Source organism: Cetorhinus maximus, chromosome 8, assembly GCF_964194155.1.
Source record: "Cetorhinus maximus chromosome 8, sCetMax3.hap1.1, whole genome shotgun sequence".
Taxonomy (NCBI): domain Eukaryota; kingdom Metazoa; phylum Chordata; class Chondrichthyes; order Lamniformes; family Cetorhinidae; genus Cetorhinus; species Cetorhinus maximus.
In genome coordinates, this window is record NC_135886.1 from 19,517,545 (window position 1) to 19,536,386 (window position 18,842).

General features: G+C 39.6%; 1 protein-coding gene across 4 annotated transcripts in view; it reads right to left on the bottom strand.

The window, feature by feature from the left end:
- Window positions 1-790: 790 nt before the first annotated feature.
- The window catches only part of traf3ip3 (TRAF3 interacting protein 3), a 53,508-nt gene continuing 35,456 nt past the window's right edge, over window positions 791-18,842 (bottom strand). Inside the window, exons 10-15 of one of the 4 annotated variants that reach the window (XM_078546550.1) lie at window positions 17,770-17,914; window positions 11,571-11,633; window positions 9,758-9,817; window positions 9,565-9,677; window positions 7,589-7,702; window positions 791-3,058 (exon numbers count right to left, since the gene is read on the bottom strand). In XM_078546550.1, the coding sequence (XP_078402676.1) occupies window positions 2,963-3,058; window positions 7,589-7,702; window positions 9,565-9,677; window positions 9,758-9,817; window positions 11,571-11,633; window positions 17,770-17,914 (591 nt within the window). In that variant the 3' untranslated portion in view covers window positions 791-2,962. Of the gene's footprint in view, window positions 3,059-7,547; window positions 7,703-9,564; window positions 9,678-9,757; window positions 9,818-11,570; window positions 11,634-17,769; window positions 17,915-18,842 lie in introns of those variants that run through there. The other 3 variants (XM_078546551.1, XR_013577270.1, XM_078546553.1) reach the window with 3 other exon arrangements.

An 18,842-nucleotide genomic window follows, 5' to 3' on the forward strand; every position in this document is an offset into this window, starting at 1 on the left:
ATACAAGTATTTTCAAGAGGAATAGTTAAACTGTAAATGAAAATCAAGATAACTCAATCATTTATTTTGAGCTTCTTGTTTTCACACAATGAGCTCAGTATAGCGCAATAGTTCTATGCATTAAATAATGAGCACAGTCTGTTCCTGGGATTATGAGTAATTCACAGCAGAGTGAATATTATCCTTTTTGGTGTACAGATATTTATGGGTTTAATTTCATCACGTGAGCAAGTCTTTGAAATCCTAACTTGCAATGTCCTTATTCTTGGATTACTTTATGATACTACATTTGTGTGGGTTAGCAGTTCCAGCTGTCATGTATGCACCAATACAGGACCATTGCCATCACGAGTGTAAACAAACCTCACTAGGAAGGGATGTGCCATTTCCACGTAAATTGTGTTGCTCACTGGCTCATTCTTTTGAAAGTACATAATCATGTCCCCACCCGCCCTGAGTTTTCTTTCAATTCCTTTCCCTCCTGGGTCATTCACCTATAGCTGAAAGAGTGATACAGGTAACCTTCTTCAGGGCCATTTCTCAGTGCCATTGTTGGCCAGCTGCTAGGGTGTGCATGATAAAGGTCCAATGAAGGTTCCATCTGATTTCTCCCCACTCCTATTCCTGCAACAGCATGGTCAAGATTGGATACCCAACAGAGTGGGGGAAATGAGCATGGATTTTATCATCACAAGGTGTTCAAAGATGCTGTACCATTCTGCACCCCTACACCAGCAGGGTTGCATACGATTTGAAATGTTTATGAAGTAAACATACCTTGAGCTCAGTGTCATCTTGAAATATTAATTTTATTGACAATATACAAAGAAAAATACTGCATTTTCAGCTGCCATTTTTGATGCCAGTAAATAATACTCCATGTGAATACATTTTTCACGCCCCTATAAATCTTAACAATGAATTAACAAGAGTTTTTAAGCACATACATTGTCAAGTGGATTGTCGAAATGGAATCTGTTGTCCATGGTTTCTCTCATCTTCCCTTGGCCTAAATAGTAGTTTAAAAATGGCACCGTTCTTATGTTTGTATATTTACTCAGAAACAAGAACAACTGATAGACAAGAAATCTGGTTCACTGCCTTTGAAAGGAACAAACGTGCAGATTGTGAAGTTTGTGTGGCACCAGAGCACTTCAGGTTGATAGTCTGCAAGAATTGCTCATCAGTCGTTGGACCATTGCGTTTTGTAAATAAAGCATTTGTCCTGTAATCTCCTCAGAGTGAGCTGCAGAAAATTACCTAAAAGAAAGTTGCATTTAGACTAAAGTGGAGTTCTGAGTTTAAATATTACAGAACTGTAAACTTTAGTTCAACTTGCCATGTCACATGGGGTGCAGAGGATGGGGGGTAGTTCTAATGAACATAATATTCTGTTTTCATTGAGGGGTAAAGCTGCTTGTTTCCTTCTGTGAAATACATCATCTCAGATTTCTGTTAGTAGGATGAACAGGGACTTGCCTGCATCATATTTTTGATGAACTCCTTGTGAACTGTTGGAGTTCTAAAGATGCTAGCATCTTTAAATAACTCCTCAGAATAAACCTATTTAATAAATTACCTTTTTATGAAAAATGTTTGCCGTGGCTAGTATTTTCTGTCTTCTGAAGTGACATAAGATGTATTGGAACTCTACATACTAAATAAAAGCAAAAGACACCAAAGCCATTTCACTCTACTGCTGTGAAGTGGGCTAATTCATTGTGTGGACTTCAAAAACTGTGATAAAACAAATAAGAGCTGTGGCTGTGAATTATTACTTGACTATGGTGATATTTATTTTATGATTACCTTTTGGCAAGTCTCACGTGATAATCAATGTAAAGTGCTAAAACACTTAAGTTTTGTGCTGTACCTGCATTAAAAAAGGTGTGTCATAGCTTGACTAAACACTTTGAGTTGTTATTTTAAATGTAAACATTTGCTCACACTGGAGGGAAAAATGCAGTTCATGAACGGTGGACCTGTACAGGGATTGGTTCAGTTAATCATTACATTACTTCCATTAATCACCATAATTATTTTGTAAAGAATAAAATCTTTTTGCAAACAGTAATAACACATCTAACCTTTGTTACTTGATACTCCAGTGTAACTGAGTTTTGCATTCAAAATAGTGATTCACAGATTTTTCCACAACACATAATTATGCTGTATTTTCCTCAGTTAGGCCCACAATTCTCTCCCAAAACAGTGACACTGTTTTTGTTGATTCTTAACTGTTCAGCAGTAAATAGTTTCACTGTCCTGAGTTTGATTGATTACACTTGAGAAATTTGGGCAGCCCCAATTCACTGCAAAATCCCTGACCTTTCACTAATGGGGGCTCCTGTATTTAAACAGCTTTCCCCTGCTGTTCCCAACACCTTTATCAAATTTTCATTTTGAAACTCTAGTTTAAGCAGGAGGTTAAAATTTTCAAGGGTTAGAATTTCTCATTGAGGTAGGCATTGACCATGGATGGCCAATTCTCTCCACATACAATAAAATGTGATGAGGTAAATGGAGGGTGGATGGGGGAGTTTAAAGGCCAGTTAGGAAAACCACTGCATAACCTGTGCTGATACTGCTTTGTAATCAGCCAGTGGGAGATGCATGAACGCAAATCTGAGATAAAATATCTCTTATTGATTTTGCCTTCTCTAACTGAAAAAGTGGTGACCCTATGGGCTACCATTTGACAACTGAGATATGTCACATTGGTAAGCAGTCAGAATTCCACACACGATAAGTTACTGATCTCAGTCAGCTTGGCAAGGACAAGCAGCAAGCCTGTGTTCTGTGAGCTTAAGCATCTATCCAATTATATTTGATAACATTCATCATGTCCTGTAAATTAGTTTTGAAAATCTTGAAAGATAAATGTTTTATTTTAAAGGACATCTGGTGTTCAAAGGCTAAAGCAAGTTTATGCTGGTAACAAAATGTGCTTTACTCCAACTTCTTAGAAAGGGATATTGTATATATTTGCCCAAAGCACAGCAAACCCTGCTACTGCTGCAGCCAGAAAGAGGAAGGCCAAACATCGACAGCATCGCCTCTAGAAGAGACAAAAACATTCAGACAATAAATTACGGGATAAAATCACCCAAAAAATATATACCAGGATACCTGTACATGTGCTAACTCTGCTTCTCTTAACCATGTGGCAACTTCAGATTTCATCATTTATAAGCAACTATTCATTAATTTCATGAATACAATGAGCTGGCTTTTGTTTGCTATTCCCTAAATCAGTAAATATAATAAATTGATAATTCATATACATTCTCAAATATTCTTCATGTGCTTAGAAAAATTCTGGATATTCTTTATTTTGTTTGCACCTTAAGCATTTAAACATGAGAGTTAAATTCTGCAACATAACATATTGGCAGCTTTAATGTGATACTGTGCAGTGTTCCATTATGTTTGAATTAATCTGGATCAATCAAATACAAGGCAGCATGACATAGTCAAATCAAGATGAGATCATGCAGCACATTATACTGCCCTATCTATGTATTAACTTTGATAATAAAGAAAGAATTCTCAAAATGTTCTATGTTGGAATTGATCTGCCCCTGTTGAAACTCAATTTTAACTCACTCAAAACCCATTTACCTATACAGAATTAAAATTGGGCCTATAATTTCTCTCAAATCTACAGCTTCCTACAAGAGCGCGGCTGGCTCCTGTAAATTCATACGGTCATGTTCTGATGTGAGTTAATAGTATATGTATTTAAAATGTTTAGCACAGCATCTTCTTGCTAGTGCTTTCCTAACATTCCTTTTCTTCAGCGTATTTCCCTAGCTTTCCAGTCTTCCTTACTCACTGCACTTTCCTAGCTTCTCTCCCTCACCGGCCTGCCGCACAGCATATAATCTTGGATTTTTCTCCACCTTGAGTTGTGGGTTGTTAATTCTGTTCCTCATTTTTCTCGTTCTTTCTTAGCAGCATTACGATATCCTGTGTTCATAAATATTGGTCACACTCTCTATCTTTCTTTACCTTATGATAATGAGCTGTGTTTTCCTTCTTGGTGAGCTGAACATGAGCCAGTTAACAACGTCTCCCCTTCTCATTCTTCTAAATTCATTACCATTATCTCCCTGTTAACAAACTACTGAAAAGTTTTTACTTAACATATTGAATCTGTGTCAGCTTTGTCTCATGTCATTTCTGAACCGTAAAGACACTAACTGATTACTCCACTGTGAAGCACATAGGAAGTTTTTCCAAGTTAAATGGTGCTAGATAAATGCAACTTGTTTTTGTTGTTGTTGCAGTGAATCATTTTACAAGTCCGCCAATTGCAATCCATCTCACTTTCACTAAATCAAGTCTACTATAAATAAATATTTTGCTATTAAATTACAAATATTAATGATTTAAAAAATTTATTTACACTATTAAAGATGCCTGATAGCAACCAATGGTTTACCAAAAAACTAAAAATACCAGGGATGATCGGAAGAGATGTAAAATGGGCTGCCGACTTGCTATCATCCATTTTGTTCCGTCGCACAACATCTACCCCACCTTGTGAATTGGCCCAATAATCCATTCACTTTTGGAGTATCAGAGCTATTCAGCCCAGCACTGCTTGCTAAATTACTATATGCTTCCATATTGTGTATTCTATGCAAAAATATATGAGCAAGTATGGGACCCTAAATACCAGAGATGACAATGATCCTATCTGTAATAATGCCTTATTTTATTGTTTACTTCAATAAGCATTCAAATAAGCTCCGAAAATAACAAAAAATCGTTTAGTCTGACCACGTAGGATTTATTCCAATGATGAAAAGCCATCAATTTTCACTCGGGTGAATGAATTTTCACTTGTTTTGGAGACCCAAAAAAGATTGATTTTGTAGACTTATGAAATTGTCAAAATCACTGTTATATCATTTAGTATAAAATATATCTATCCAATCACATAAAAATGTATGAAAGGTGTTAATGTAGGCCTGCAACTTTGCCGACAAAGTGTTTTGGCATTGCTAAAGGTAATGGCTGTGTTTAGGATGCCTAGAATGGAAATGGAACCTGTTTGACGGTGTTGACTTTCAAAGCTGTGCTATAACATTAACCTTCCACACACCCCTTTAGCTTGAAATTATGCTGTGGTATAATGATGCACAAAACCCCTCTCACACTTTAGCTGAACCATTTATACATTTATTTGTAACCTTTGCTAAAAAGTAGAGAAAGGCACTTTCAATGCTCTTGTCTTTTCTGCCAATAAATAGATTAGTACACCCAAATATCCAGCCTTATTCTACAATTAGTAAAAGTGCTGGAAGCTGGTTTTTATGGAAAATGGATAAACTCATGGAATAATATCCCCAAAATATTGATAAAAATTCCAGATTCCCATGTAATAAAATCGATCTGATTTATTTTGGCCATATAGCAATGGGACTAATTATGAAATGGCAGAATTGTGGAATTTATTTCTCAAATACCACGAAAAGTACCCAAAATTCTCAGAACTCTATTCTGTCAGTCACTGCAAGTGCACCTGCTTTTATGTTGTCCTTTTAGTTCAGATCCTGGCATCTGTTTTACCTGAGTCTACAGTCTGCTGCTGGGTGACACAAAATGGATTTAACAACATAAATATCATAGCCAGCTCAAAGAAACCAGGATCCTGCAATCCGAATTAAAAGGTTAGTGTTTAGGTTCATTCACAGCTTGTTGATGCAGATTGATTAAATAGGCCATGAATAAAAACACACTCTCACACTGATACTAGTAACTGGCTCTACGTACAAAAACATTACTGTCACCAGCTTGTTTCTTCACACTATGTCCCAAAATATGTCTACAGGGACTGGAAAATGTTCAGTTTACATAAATTAGCTTGCTTGCCACTTTTTTTTGTCCTTACCAATTTTCTGTCCAGATATCTAACAACAATGCTTTATATGGTGATCTAAAGAGCTTCTTTTGTACTGTAAGCTAGATGTGTACATGAGACAAAAGGTAATAGAAAGGTTTGTTGAAATAACTGAGATCTGTTAGATGGAATGGGAAGAGAATTGCAAATAATTGTATTGTTATAAATTCCTGGTACACGGCTCATAGTAATATTTTAGAGGTCATTTTCAGGTCTGAAAAGATTAATGTTTAACTGTAGAAGATGGGATAAATGCAACTAAAGCAGCTTGAATTCTATTACACTTAAAACGTTGGGGCCATGTTGACTTAATATGTTAACAGCTAGAAGGGTAAGATCGTAAAGCAGCAGGTGGGCTTACTTAACTGGAGAATTGGAGAAAAGGTGTCTACACTGCTTGCAAAGAAATGCAGCCCAAGAGTTGATTTGTTTTGGGTGTTAAAGCTACAATTAATTTAAAAGTATTCGGTGAGCCCTGGAAGGCTACATAGCCATGATGATAGGTGAAGCTTTATAAAGTTCTAGGGTTTCAATTTATCTATGTGTTTGCTGGGGGAGGGAATGTTCTGCAGCAGGGGAAAAGGCCATACCGAAAAGGTGCTGCTTTTAGCAGGATCCAGGCAGAAGTCCTGGTGAACTGAGAAGGTGGCAGAAGGTCACTGGTTCCATGCTGGAAAGAAGGCCTGGAAGTTCTTTATAGATTGATGTAGTTGGGGAGATTGGAGCTTTGTGAAATCCAGGAGGAGCGCCAGCCTAGTGAAGCTAGCCAGCTATTAAACAGCTGAAATTGCACCAGTAAGTAGAGGCTAGAGTGCAGACTTGGAAGTCCAAGGGAATGGAGCCTTGGGAGACAAGATTGAAATCCTGGGAGGTGTGCAGTCATGGAGGCAGTCCGAGTTGGAGCGGCTTTGAGAGAATTCAAAGTCTTGATCTTTGAAAATGAAAAGTTTGGAGTCCCTCATGAGGGAGACAGAGTTTCAACGGGATTGGTTGACTCTGTGTTTACTGACATCTGGATGGGTTGTGGAGAAATCCAAGGAATCTGTTTTGATCACATTTGCTATGTATTGTACAATGTGATGATGTTAGAGTATAAGATAGATAGTGTACATTGTTTTATCTTTTTAACCTTGTATAGTAAAGTATATTTTTGTTTGTTCAAAACTAGTGGAATCTTCTGGCTTTCTTCCCTTGACAAGTGTCTTGAATCTCAAACTTTGTCTACTTTAAACAAAACATTATTAGTCCCTAACCAGGTCTTACCAAAACTTGGGTGGCTGGTCTAGGATCAAAACAATAGACACCAGAACAGACTAGTTGGGCTGAATGGCCTGTTTCTATGCTGTATATTCAATGTCGTATCTTTGGGTTCTTTGTCTTTTTAAGTTAATAATGTCAAATTAATTCAAAAGCGTATCACCAAACGTTGTCACATAATGAACCAATTTTGATGGGTTAACATGTGAATAAAATGGTTATTGATGACAATTACAAAACAAATCATCAAACTAGTCCAAAAGGTGAATTTGTGGAATTCATGGAAAGGGAGCTCTTGTGTTTGACCTCAGGCCTTAAAATAAAAGCTAGTAATTTATTGCCTGCTAACTGTTAAACTCTGGTATTTGTGGCCATGTCTCACCTTGCCTTGTGACTGCAGATGAGATGATTTCAGAATCTCACCTGGGCAGGTTTCTTCTGAAACCTCTTTAACTTATCCTGTTGATTCTGCAGTTCTTTCAAACAGGCACGATGCTCATTTTGCACAAGTGTGAGCTTTGAGTGAAGTTCAATGCACTACACGGTTGATGGGAAAGAACAGATTACACAAGTGAGGAAAATAAAATGGCTCTTAAACAGAATCAAGAGGCAACAATTCTTACCAATGGTCCCTGACACAAACAAAATCCCCAGAAGTTAATGGGGAGTTCCAGCTCATATAATGAGCATGGTTAAGATTGTGTGCCATTTTGACTACGTACAGAGATTGAATGGCCCAAGTACTGTGCTGTTCATGCATTGTACTTTGTCCAGTGATGTGTCCCAGAATAAATATGGAATCACTGGAGCATCACCAGCCAGGATGGGATCTCCAGCTGAAAACTAAAACTGCCTTTTTGCTCAGTTATCTTTCAGCAGACTACATACCTGGAATGAGCAAAACCATGCTGATGTGCATAAAATATGAACTCTTTATTTATTCTGGAATTCCCCATGGTTTCTCCACTTTCAGCTCTGTTGCAATAATGAGTCGTTATTGAAATCTTTGTACCTGACTGAACATGTCATTTCGTGCCATTATAGAGGAACATTAAACCTATAATCACAGAATGTGCAGCTCGGTTTCTGGGAGGAAGGTGACACTGATATTTGATGTGAAACTTCTCAACCATAGCTTCATTTTTAATCTAACTTAATTTAAAACTCTTGCTGTTCAACTTACCTGAAAGTCCCACTGCTGGTAACTAAAGTGGGAGGAGGCCCTACTTTGGTGGGTGGCAGGAACCTGGGACAGCATATTGCTGGTAACAGCCAATTAACGGGCTGCTGTCCATCGAGGATGGCGGCCTACCCTCCAGGCCCAATCAGAAAGCTGTCAGCTCAGCAACCTCATCAGTGCCACTGCTATCAGTGACTAGTGCTGAGACTGTAGCTCCACGATGAGGGTAACCTTGAAGGCAGGTAGGTTTTGGGGACGAAGCTAGGGTCGAGCAGGAATACCTGGGTGATCGACAGGGTGGTGGGAGGGTGTGGTGGTCATGGTGCACAGGTGGCAATGTTGTTGCAGGGGAAATCATTGGCACCATGGGCCCACCCATGGGCCATGGAGTACCCATTAAGGAGGCCATTCCTGGGAACACACTGGGCGATGGCCAGGGTTTCTCCAGCAGCTTCCAATGGTGGCAAGATATCTGCGGGAGCGGTAAGTGGCCCGTAGTTGGACCATTAAGTGACTCAATTGGCCATCTGGATGCCATTAAGGGTCCTGCCACTGGCAATATGCCATAGTGACGGGAAGACATCAGGTTCCTCTCCCGACGCCTCCCCTGTCACATTGCCAACCCTCCCACCTCCCGGCCTGACCCCAAAGGGCCAGGAAAGTTTAGTCCGGCTGCTACAAAATCGGTCAGCCTATAACTTCTAGGGACTAAGCACTGCAAGGAGTGAAATGTACTTCACTTTATTTCAGTATTGGATAGGCATTGTATGAGTATTAATCTAAAATCATAATGCCCAGTACAATCCTTCCGTGTTATTAGTATTACAGAAAAAGCAACTCATTCCTAGCTGTAAGTATAAATAAATAAAAACGCTTGAGCCAAATATTTCCAATCCAGGCATTACCTTAGATTCTAAAAGAGAGCCTCAATGTTGATGCATTTTAAAAGCAAACTCATACAAAGAATTATTATAAACCAACACTATGGTTGAGATTTTCCCTTCCCCGTTGTGGCAGGACCAGCCGCGGGAGATGCGGCGGGCCAGCCAATAGATCATTGACTTTCGGCAGGACTGGATGATCCCGGGGTCGGGCAGGGCCGGAAAATCCCGCCCTATGCTCTCCCTAGGTTTTGGTTTCTATTTTTTGCACATTTGAAGCTGTGCACATAATATTTATATTGAATGTTCATCACTTGAGCCAATGATAGTTTTCTCACCTCCTGCTCTTTGGCGTGAAGCAGGGCCGACTGCCTTTCCATTTGGTCGCTCAGCTCGGTGACCTTCAGCTGAAGTGCCTGATGATGGTGCTCCCTCCTGGCACTGAACAAGTCTAAAATGGATCAAACCCAAGCTTGACATTGATAATCAAATGTTGAATTAATCTGGAGTTACTGTGATCTTTTTACTTACCATTCTGTTGCATTGCTTTTTCTTGTGTTGTTGTCTGGATGGTTTTCTTCTGTACCATGTCTGCAAATTGAAGGATAATTGGCAAAGATTGAATAGAATTACTGTCGGGTATATAGTTAATGCCTCATCTCAGCTGAATTTCATATCTACTCAAACCAAGTCTACTTCAAAGTCAAGTAGGCATATCTTTTCATTGTAATACAAATCCACAGTGACGTCAAACGAGGAACTATTATTAATTTGTTCCATTACTTCTGCCACTCTGCAAAGGTGGTCAAGTGATGCCACTGAGCCAGATGTTTGTCCAACAGCTGCTGACATTATAGAGTTGGAAGGTGCATACAGCAGCAAGGAGTTTAGATTGTTGCTCTCCCAGGCTGCTGGAGGCATTATTTGGTAGAGGAAAATCCAATTCCAGGAAACTCCTTGTCATTCCAGGACCTTAGGAACCCAACACAGCTACTCTCCCCTTAAGCAGTTTTGTGATAGTATGGATCATTCTTTCGACCCCATGATGACATCCTCCTATTGCCCAAAATCACACCTCCGCCTTTAGGATAGCTACCACTTCCTGCTGGGTTAGAGTAGAAGTTTGACGAGACCATGAAGTTTAGGCCTGAGAGTTTAAGACTTCTGAGCCATATGCTGTAGGTGGCCAGAGAGATCCTTGTACCTCGGTCCCCATCTGGATAATTCATGCTAGGAATTAAAACAGGACTTATGCCTTCTGAGTTTTGGTAGTATTCTAATGGATTTGCCTTAATTTAAACATGAGACACTCTTCGTTAGTTCAAACTTTATGGAGTGTGTTTTAATTTCAGCATGATATTGAAAAAAATTCTCCTTTGGTTTATAGTGATAATTTAATAAAAGGAAATTCTCTATAAATTTACACACAGAGGAAAAGTTCCCCTTTGGAGTGATAACCATCATTTATCATGGACTAACATCCCAGCGTTTGATGTATTCCTAAACTGAATTGTCCTCAAACTAAGTTGAACTGTCCTGGCCATTCAGGTAATGGATCAGTGATATAATGAAATAATTTAGCTGGGATCCAAATTTTGTGCACAACACAATAAAACAGGCAACATTTTCATTTACATCCAAACTAGTTCATCAGGTCAACCAGGTCATACAATTTAATTTAAATAAGAGGAAACTATATTGTTTATAGTAGGTGTACACACTGCACTATGTTTCCAATTCAGGTCACATAGGCACTATTTCATTGTAATGCAAATCTACAGTGACATCAACACTACAGTTGCTTACTGGAAATTCTGTGGCAAGTATCAGGAATGTGATCACCATGTCTGGATGAGTGCAGATCCAACAACACTCAATTAGCTCAATACCATTCAGGACAAAACAGCTCACTTGGTTGTCCCCCATCCACCACCTTTAGCATTCATTCCCTCCACCACTGACATACAGTGGCAGCAGTGTGTACATATACAAGGTGCACTGCAAAAACTTTCCAAGCCTCCTTTGACAGCATCTTCCAAACCTGGAACCTCTACCAACTAGAAGGATGAGGGCAGCAAACACATAGGAAAACCACCACCTACAAGTTCCCCTCCAAGCCACACACCATCCTGACTTAGAACTACCGTTCCTTCACTGTGGCTGAGTCATAAACCTGGAACTCCAATCCTAACAGCACTGTACCTACACCAGATGGACTGCAGTGGTTGAAGAGGGCAGCTCACCACCACCTTCTCAATGGCAATTAGGAATGTGTAGTAAATGCAGGCCTTGCCAGCAATGCTCAGATCCCATGAGGGAATAATGAAAAAAGTCATACACTTACCCTGTAGGCTACTGATTGTAGATGCCATTTTCTGTTTCTGCTCTTCCATTTTTTGTAGTTTTTCTGAGAAAAAATGAATCCATAATTATTCTGCAGCTCACAATATAGCTATGTGATGAAAGATTCAACCCTTTCCAAGATCAGGTTGCACATAACCCAAGCTGAAACACATGTCCCTGTACTATCTGACTATGATTTAACCTTCACTTTCAGGAGCTTGAATAGTGCTGTGGCAGCAAATATTCATCGGTACACGTCTCTCGCAAATGCTTACCTTTGCTTTCTTCTGGATACCAAAGCTTCTTCTTTGTTTGCAGCTGGTTGACTATTGACTCGGTTGATGTCCACTCAATGTGAAGCTGGTATCTGTGCTTTTACTGGAGACTGACGGACTTGCAGCCCCAAAAATGACTACCTTCCTTTGTCACACCTGCTGCAGCGGAAGCTTCAACTCTTTGACATCAATGTTGCCCCCAAACCTGAGCTGTGCCACTTTGCACAATTAGACAATTTTTCTGGCACAGCCATAGCCTCTCCTTTTAGGAGAGCTGCATCCAATTAAGAGCTACTTCCTCGCTGTGCTGTAGGTTTTTGGAGCCACTGACTCTCAGCTAGGTTTGGCACAGACCAACTCTCAGCTTTTCCTGTGCCTGTTGCCTATTCAAATTAGGAAGCAGGGCATGGATCACAGAATTCATTGCGGCTCGCTTGCTGAGCTACTGCCAGAGAAAACTCTGGACCATGAGGCAGCACAGACCCAATTTCCCTGTGTAGGTTCACAGGTGAGAAAGGCAAAGTACTGGCGAGAGATCAGTGTCTAAAAATTCTACTGCTACACAAATCAGCAGCCCTGCAAATCCACAGGGGTGACATTGCAGCATAATGGGGGAGGCAATGGTGTAGTGGTATTGTCGCTGGACTAGTAATCCAGGATAAAAGCAAAATACTGCGCATGCTGGACAGCTGAAACAAAAACAGAAAATGCTGCAAAATCTCACCAGGTCTAGCAAGGCCTGAAGAAAGATCATACAGACTTGAAACGTTAACCCTGTTTCTCTCTCCGCAGATGTTGCTAGACCTACTGAGTTTTTCCAGCATTTTCTATTTTTGTTTTAGTAGTCCAGGGTAATGCTCTGGGGACCAGTGTTCGAATCCCACCATGGCAGATGGTGGAATTTGAGTTCAATAAAAATCGGGAATTAGAAGTCTAATGATGACCATGGAACCATTGTCGATTGTTGTAAAAACCCATCTGGTTCACTAACGTCCTTTAGGGAAGGAAATCTGTTGTCCTTACCTGGTCAGGCCTACATGTGACTCCAGACCCACAGCAATGTGGTTGACTCTTAAATGCCCTCTGAACAAGGGTAATTCGGGATGGGCAAATAAATGCTGGCCTAGCCAGTGACGCCCAGATCCCAAGAATGAATTTTTTTTTAAATGCCAGGATGTGTTCACCGGGAGCTTCTGGCTAGGAGTAAGATTCCCTGATTTCCACCTTAGCAATGGACATCTACACCACTAAGGCTGCATCTTGGGTTGCTGCTCTCAGAGGGTCTGGTGTCAAGGTCAAGGGCCTGGATGCCCGGGTCAGCTTCACATACACTGACCAGCAGACTTGCACGCCTGCATTCACTGGGCATGCCTTCCACTGCTGCTTCACTGGGCAGGAGCGAAGAACTCCCACCTCCCACTACACCCCATCTGCCAAGTGTCACCTTGTTTGAGATGGGAAGAGTCTTCATAAAAACTGGTGTCAATACATCAGATTTAAGGCCAAATTCTTCATTCTTCTGCCACTCTCACAGGAGGGGTACACAAAAAGGGCTGCAGGCTTTCATCCCCAGTGTCTTTGGAAAAGAGTGGAGGAGCAAACATTGTCTGAAATTAACTTTCACTGTACTAAATAGTAATGTCATGTTTCAGTGGTTACATAATTAAACTAGAGACAAATTGGACTGTCACCAAGCCACAAAGTGATAACTTTGTCACTACCGCTTTCTGTCCCCCACATTTTATACTGCATCATTGCATCATCACACTGGATGCAAATCAATGCAACAACAGAGTCAGGTCAATGACCTGGATCCTGAATGCATTTAAGTTAAAAAGTACGAGATCCAGATCCAGGCTTTAGTCTCACACCACTGTTCTTCCTACTGAATGATGTATAATGTCAGACTAAGATAAAAGCAAAATACTGCAGATGCTGGAAATCTGAAACAAAAACAAAAATTGCTGGAAAAACTCAGCAGGTCTGACAGCATTTGTGGAAAAGAAGACAGAATTAATGTTTCGAGTCCGTATGACTCTTCATCAGAACAGTTCTGATGAAGAGTCATACGGACTTGAAACGTTAACTCTGTCTTCCTTTCCACAGATGCTGTCAGACCAGCTGAGTTTTTCCAGCAATTTTTGTTTTTGTTGTATAATGTCAGACTGTTGTAAAACCTAGTCTAAAAGAGTTCCCAAGGGGTGCTCAGACAGGTGGTACATACAAACATACGAATTTGGAGCAGGAGTAGGCCACTTGGCCCCTTGAGCCTGCTCTGCTGTTCAATAAGATCATGGTTGATCTGAATGTAACCTCAACCCCACATTCCTGCCTACCCCCATAACCTTTCACCCTCTTGTTAATCAAGAATCTATCTAGCTCTGCCTTAAAAATATTCAAAGACTCTGCTTCCACCGCCTTTTGAGGAAGAGAGTTCCAAAGACTCACAACCCCCTGAGAGAAAAAGATTCTCCTCATTTCTATCTTAGATGAGCAACACCTTATTTTTAAACAGTGACCCCTAGTTCTAGATTCTCCCACATGAGGAAACATCCTCTCCACATCTGCCCTGTCAAGACCCCTCAGGATCTTAAAGGTTTCAATTAAGTTGCCCCTTACTCTTCTAAATTCCAGCAGATACAAGCCTAACCTGTCCAGCCTTTCCTCATAAGACAACCCACCCATTCCTGGTATTAGCCTAGTAAACCTTCTCTGAAATGCTCCTAATGCATTTACATTCTTTCTTTAAATAAGGAGACCAGTACAATACACAATATTCCAGATGTGGCCTCACCAATGCCCTGTACAACTGAAGCATAACCTCCCTACTTCTGTAATCAATTCCCCTCACAATAAATGATAACATTCAATTAGCTTTCCTAACTACCTACTATAACTGCGTACTAACATTTTGTGATTTATGTAGAAGGACACCAGATCCCTCTGAATCTCAGAGCTCTGCAATCTCTCACCATATAGATAATAAGCTTCTTCCTGCCAAAATGAACGATTTCACATTTGCCCACATGATACCCCATTTGCCAGATCTTTGCTCACTCACTTAACCTATGTCACTTTGTAGTGGTAGTTTTAATATTAATAGTGTTGTCCAAGAACACACTGTTCCCAGCCCTATAATAATTAAAATTTAAGTAGCTGGCGAATAGAGTTACCAATCTGCAGCTATTCCATATCCACGCTCTTTGCTTTTGCTGCTCTTTGAATCCCTGCTGCAGTTTGCGTCTGTCTTTTTGATTCACTGTTTATCTTGATCTTGGTCTTTTAATGCTTTACATGCCAGGAATGAATTAAATATCTGGTTCACAACTGGACCACCAGCAGGCTCATTAGTTCAACTGATGCTGTTCCCATTCTCACTGCTACTGATGCACTATTTATGTACAACTTAAAGTTTGCTCTTTATTCTGACAGTAACTCATGACTAACAAAAATAAATTCTAGGCTCTTATTGCATCATTTGAAACTTAGAGATAAGTTTAACCAAAGAACCTACCTGACACTACTGAAGAAACAATGGTACAACACCAAGAGCAATTGTTTGCCTGAAAATGATTGGAGTCCTTCCCAAAGCTTAAGGCTTCATCTTAAAGGTTGTTTACTATTTTAGTTGTGGTGTCAACTCATTTTATTATAAAGAGCAGAAGGTGGATTTTCATGTAAGTATTCATGCCACTGTATGCAATAATTTTAAGGTCCAAAGATATTTCACACTTAATTTTAAAAGGTGACATTTTACTAGCATATTTTCAGTTGTGCACGAGAACTTTTAAAAAATGCTCACAAGCTTAACAAGGATGTTATTTAAGTAATTCTATGACATTATGAAATTACTTCAGAATGCTTTTACACTGCAAGGTACAACTATCATCAGTGCATCCATTGTTAAGTCAGATCAATAAGGGAGCGGTTTAGAAAAATCACTTTCAAATATAACTTACATGATGCATTTGTCACAGCTACCAACCCTTCACATTAAAAAAAAGCACATTCAAAAATACACACACCAACAGGAACTGATAGATTTCGCTGTGGTATCAGCCCTCAGCCAGCTATTTGCTTCTCCCAGCAGAACCACAATGAAACTAAAAATAACAATGAATATTTTTAAAATGCATCAAATTTAGGAAGTTCATTCTGCAGATTTATTTTTAATGATTGCATTTTCTATATTTCTTTTTAAGTTTTTTTGAACACCACAGGCCTGATCTGCAGCGGCCTCTAGTATGAGGTTTGAAAGTTTCTCTTGACTCTGTTCTATTCAATCAGTAACACCTATTTTAATATTTAGAATCTGTTGGCTTGCAAGGTAGAACTTTTTGGGTGATATTTTGTGACTTTGCCTTTTCAAATTGAGTGTTAATTTGTCTTAGCTTCTAGGACTTTTGCCTTTAAAGCCAAATGCCAGGTCTTGAGGTCATCCAGTACAATACAGAGGGAGTGCTGTACTGTTGGAGATGCTGTCTTTCAGTTAACACACCAAACCAAGTCGCCCCTCTATTCAGCTGGATGCTAAAGATCTATCTGAAGAAGCACAGGGAGTTCTTCTTGTGGCCTTGGGATGTTTACCTATGTTAAAGGTGCTATAAATTCAAGCTGTTGTCCTGGCATCATTGAATAGAATCATAGGAGGTTTACAGCTCAGAAGGAGGTCGATTGGCCCATCATGTCTGTGCTGGCTAAAAAACAAGCCACCCGGCCTAATCCCACCTTCCAGCATTTGGTCCGTAGCCCTGCAGGTTATGGCACTTGAGGTGCATATCATCATTATTCCCTCAACCAACACCATCAGAAATAGTTTCAACTGGATATTCATAGAATCATAGAATGCAGTATTAAAGCATCATACAGGTTCAACATAAGAATCTGGATTTTCTGCAATCTACCCCAAACCTCCCCCATGGTTTTGACAAATCTGTGGTGCACGGAGTCAGAACATCGTTCTAGAATGCTCTGTGTCCCCCCACTTGCTACCACTTTCTCAAAGGCAGCCCACAGCATAATATGGTCCCAGCCATGTGTGGACAGAAACATATAAGTAACATCCAACTTATAGGGAACACCATCCTAGCCATGCTTCCTATCACTTTCCCTGATTGATCACCAACTGCAAGGGCCACTAGCTAAGCTAACCTCAGGAATTAACATTTCGAGACCATAAAAGATGATAGCATCAGTGAGCGCTGAAGAAATTTACGAATTTTATTGTGTTGATGACAATTTTTAATGACAGTCTCAGAGTGCAGCATGCCCCTCTGTGATTCTTGTCTCAGTTCTGGTTGGCTTCCCCAGTGCAGCTTGACAAAGACTGCCTCTGGCTTACAAATGGTCCCAGGGATCGTTTGGTATCTTTGTAATGGGCTGAAGACCGGAATGTGCTCCAAACAGAAAGTCTGGGCTAACATAGTTAGAAAGACATTCCTGTGAAGCACATTGGGACATTTTAGTACGTTAAAGGAGTTACATAAATGTGAGTTGTTATTATTCTTGTTAAGTGATGCAAAATGGGGCCACCAAAATTCAAGCTCTTTCTTTCTAAATAGGATGGACTTTGAGACAACTTTAAGACAAGATGTTCAAGCATCCAGAAATTGGATTATTGAATGACTTTAAATTTAGCAACCTAAATTAAATCTAAAAAAATAGATATATCATGGTACATCAGACTGACTAGATTATAATTGCTATTCCATAAGTATTTTCAACGGCATTTAACAATTGTGCCACTCAAATGTTGGCAATTTCAATTTGTTTACGGACCAAATTATCAGGTTAAAGCACCTTGTTGCGTTAATGCTCACTATTTAAATATACATACTTAATTGTAAATCACATAAAATTATTAACTGCTAAACAAATACCAATTCCCTCCCTCCCCCCAGGTCCTTGCCCATGTGGAAGCAATACCTTTGCTTGTTAGAAGCTGCTCTTGATGGAGTTCATTTTCTTCTCTTAATACATCAATTTGATCCAAGAGTTTCTGTGTCTCACTTTCTACAACTTCCAATTTTGTCTGTAAATTTCTGAGCAACATGTTGTCTTTTTCTGCTCTCTGAAAAAATGGAGGATGAAGAGGTGGAGACAAAAAGAACAAGTGAAGCAGAGAGCGAGCAAACTAATAAGCCAAACTATGAAATAAGTTGGGCCAACATTTTTCTTGAAATGAAGTATCTCATTAAGTTAAAGTATTGAGAGCAGCTCCTTTAGAGATTTCAGCTTCCATTTACTTCTCTTTTCAATATGGCAGCTGCTTTGCATTTTCACAAAACAGAATGGGAACCAATCTGTTCCAAAGTCCAATGAAACCCTCATTAAAGTAATCCATTGTGAATATTACACTGTCTACAAGTAACAGTGTGGGATTTATCATCTGTGTTCAGCCAGTGTCCTGGATGCTCCCCCTTAATCAGCCATTCTATGGAATGCCCCCTCTGAAGCCAACTCATGTATGAAATGCTCTCTCTGTACCTTGACAGTTTGTAGGGTACCTCCTCCATAGCTAACCAATGTATGGAGAACCCTCTGTAATTAACCAATTATATAGATTACTCTCTGTAACCAACCAATGTATCAATTACTCTCTTTATAATCAGTCAATGTTTGGGTTACTCCCTCTGTAACCAATCAATATATGGAAATGCTCACTCTGTAGCCTGTCAATGTGTGAGTTACTCCCTCTGTAAAGAGTTCCTTAGGGAACAAGGTTGACTTTGCTTGTCCTATACAGTTGAGAATGAGAACTGACAATGAAGAGACACTTAAGCATCAATGAAAAAAAAAAAAAAATCTGTTCTTATCAGTTTAAGATCAAAATGAAAAGCTGTAAATGATTGTAATATTGTTTGTACTGATGCACCTGGTGATACATTTTGTAAAAGTTTAACCTGGATTGTACCCTTGTAATGTTGTTTTTGAAATGGTTTGGAATGTGATTGAAGATATTTTATGAATAAAGTATATTTTTACAAAAAAAAAATCAA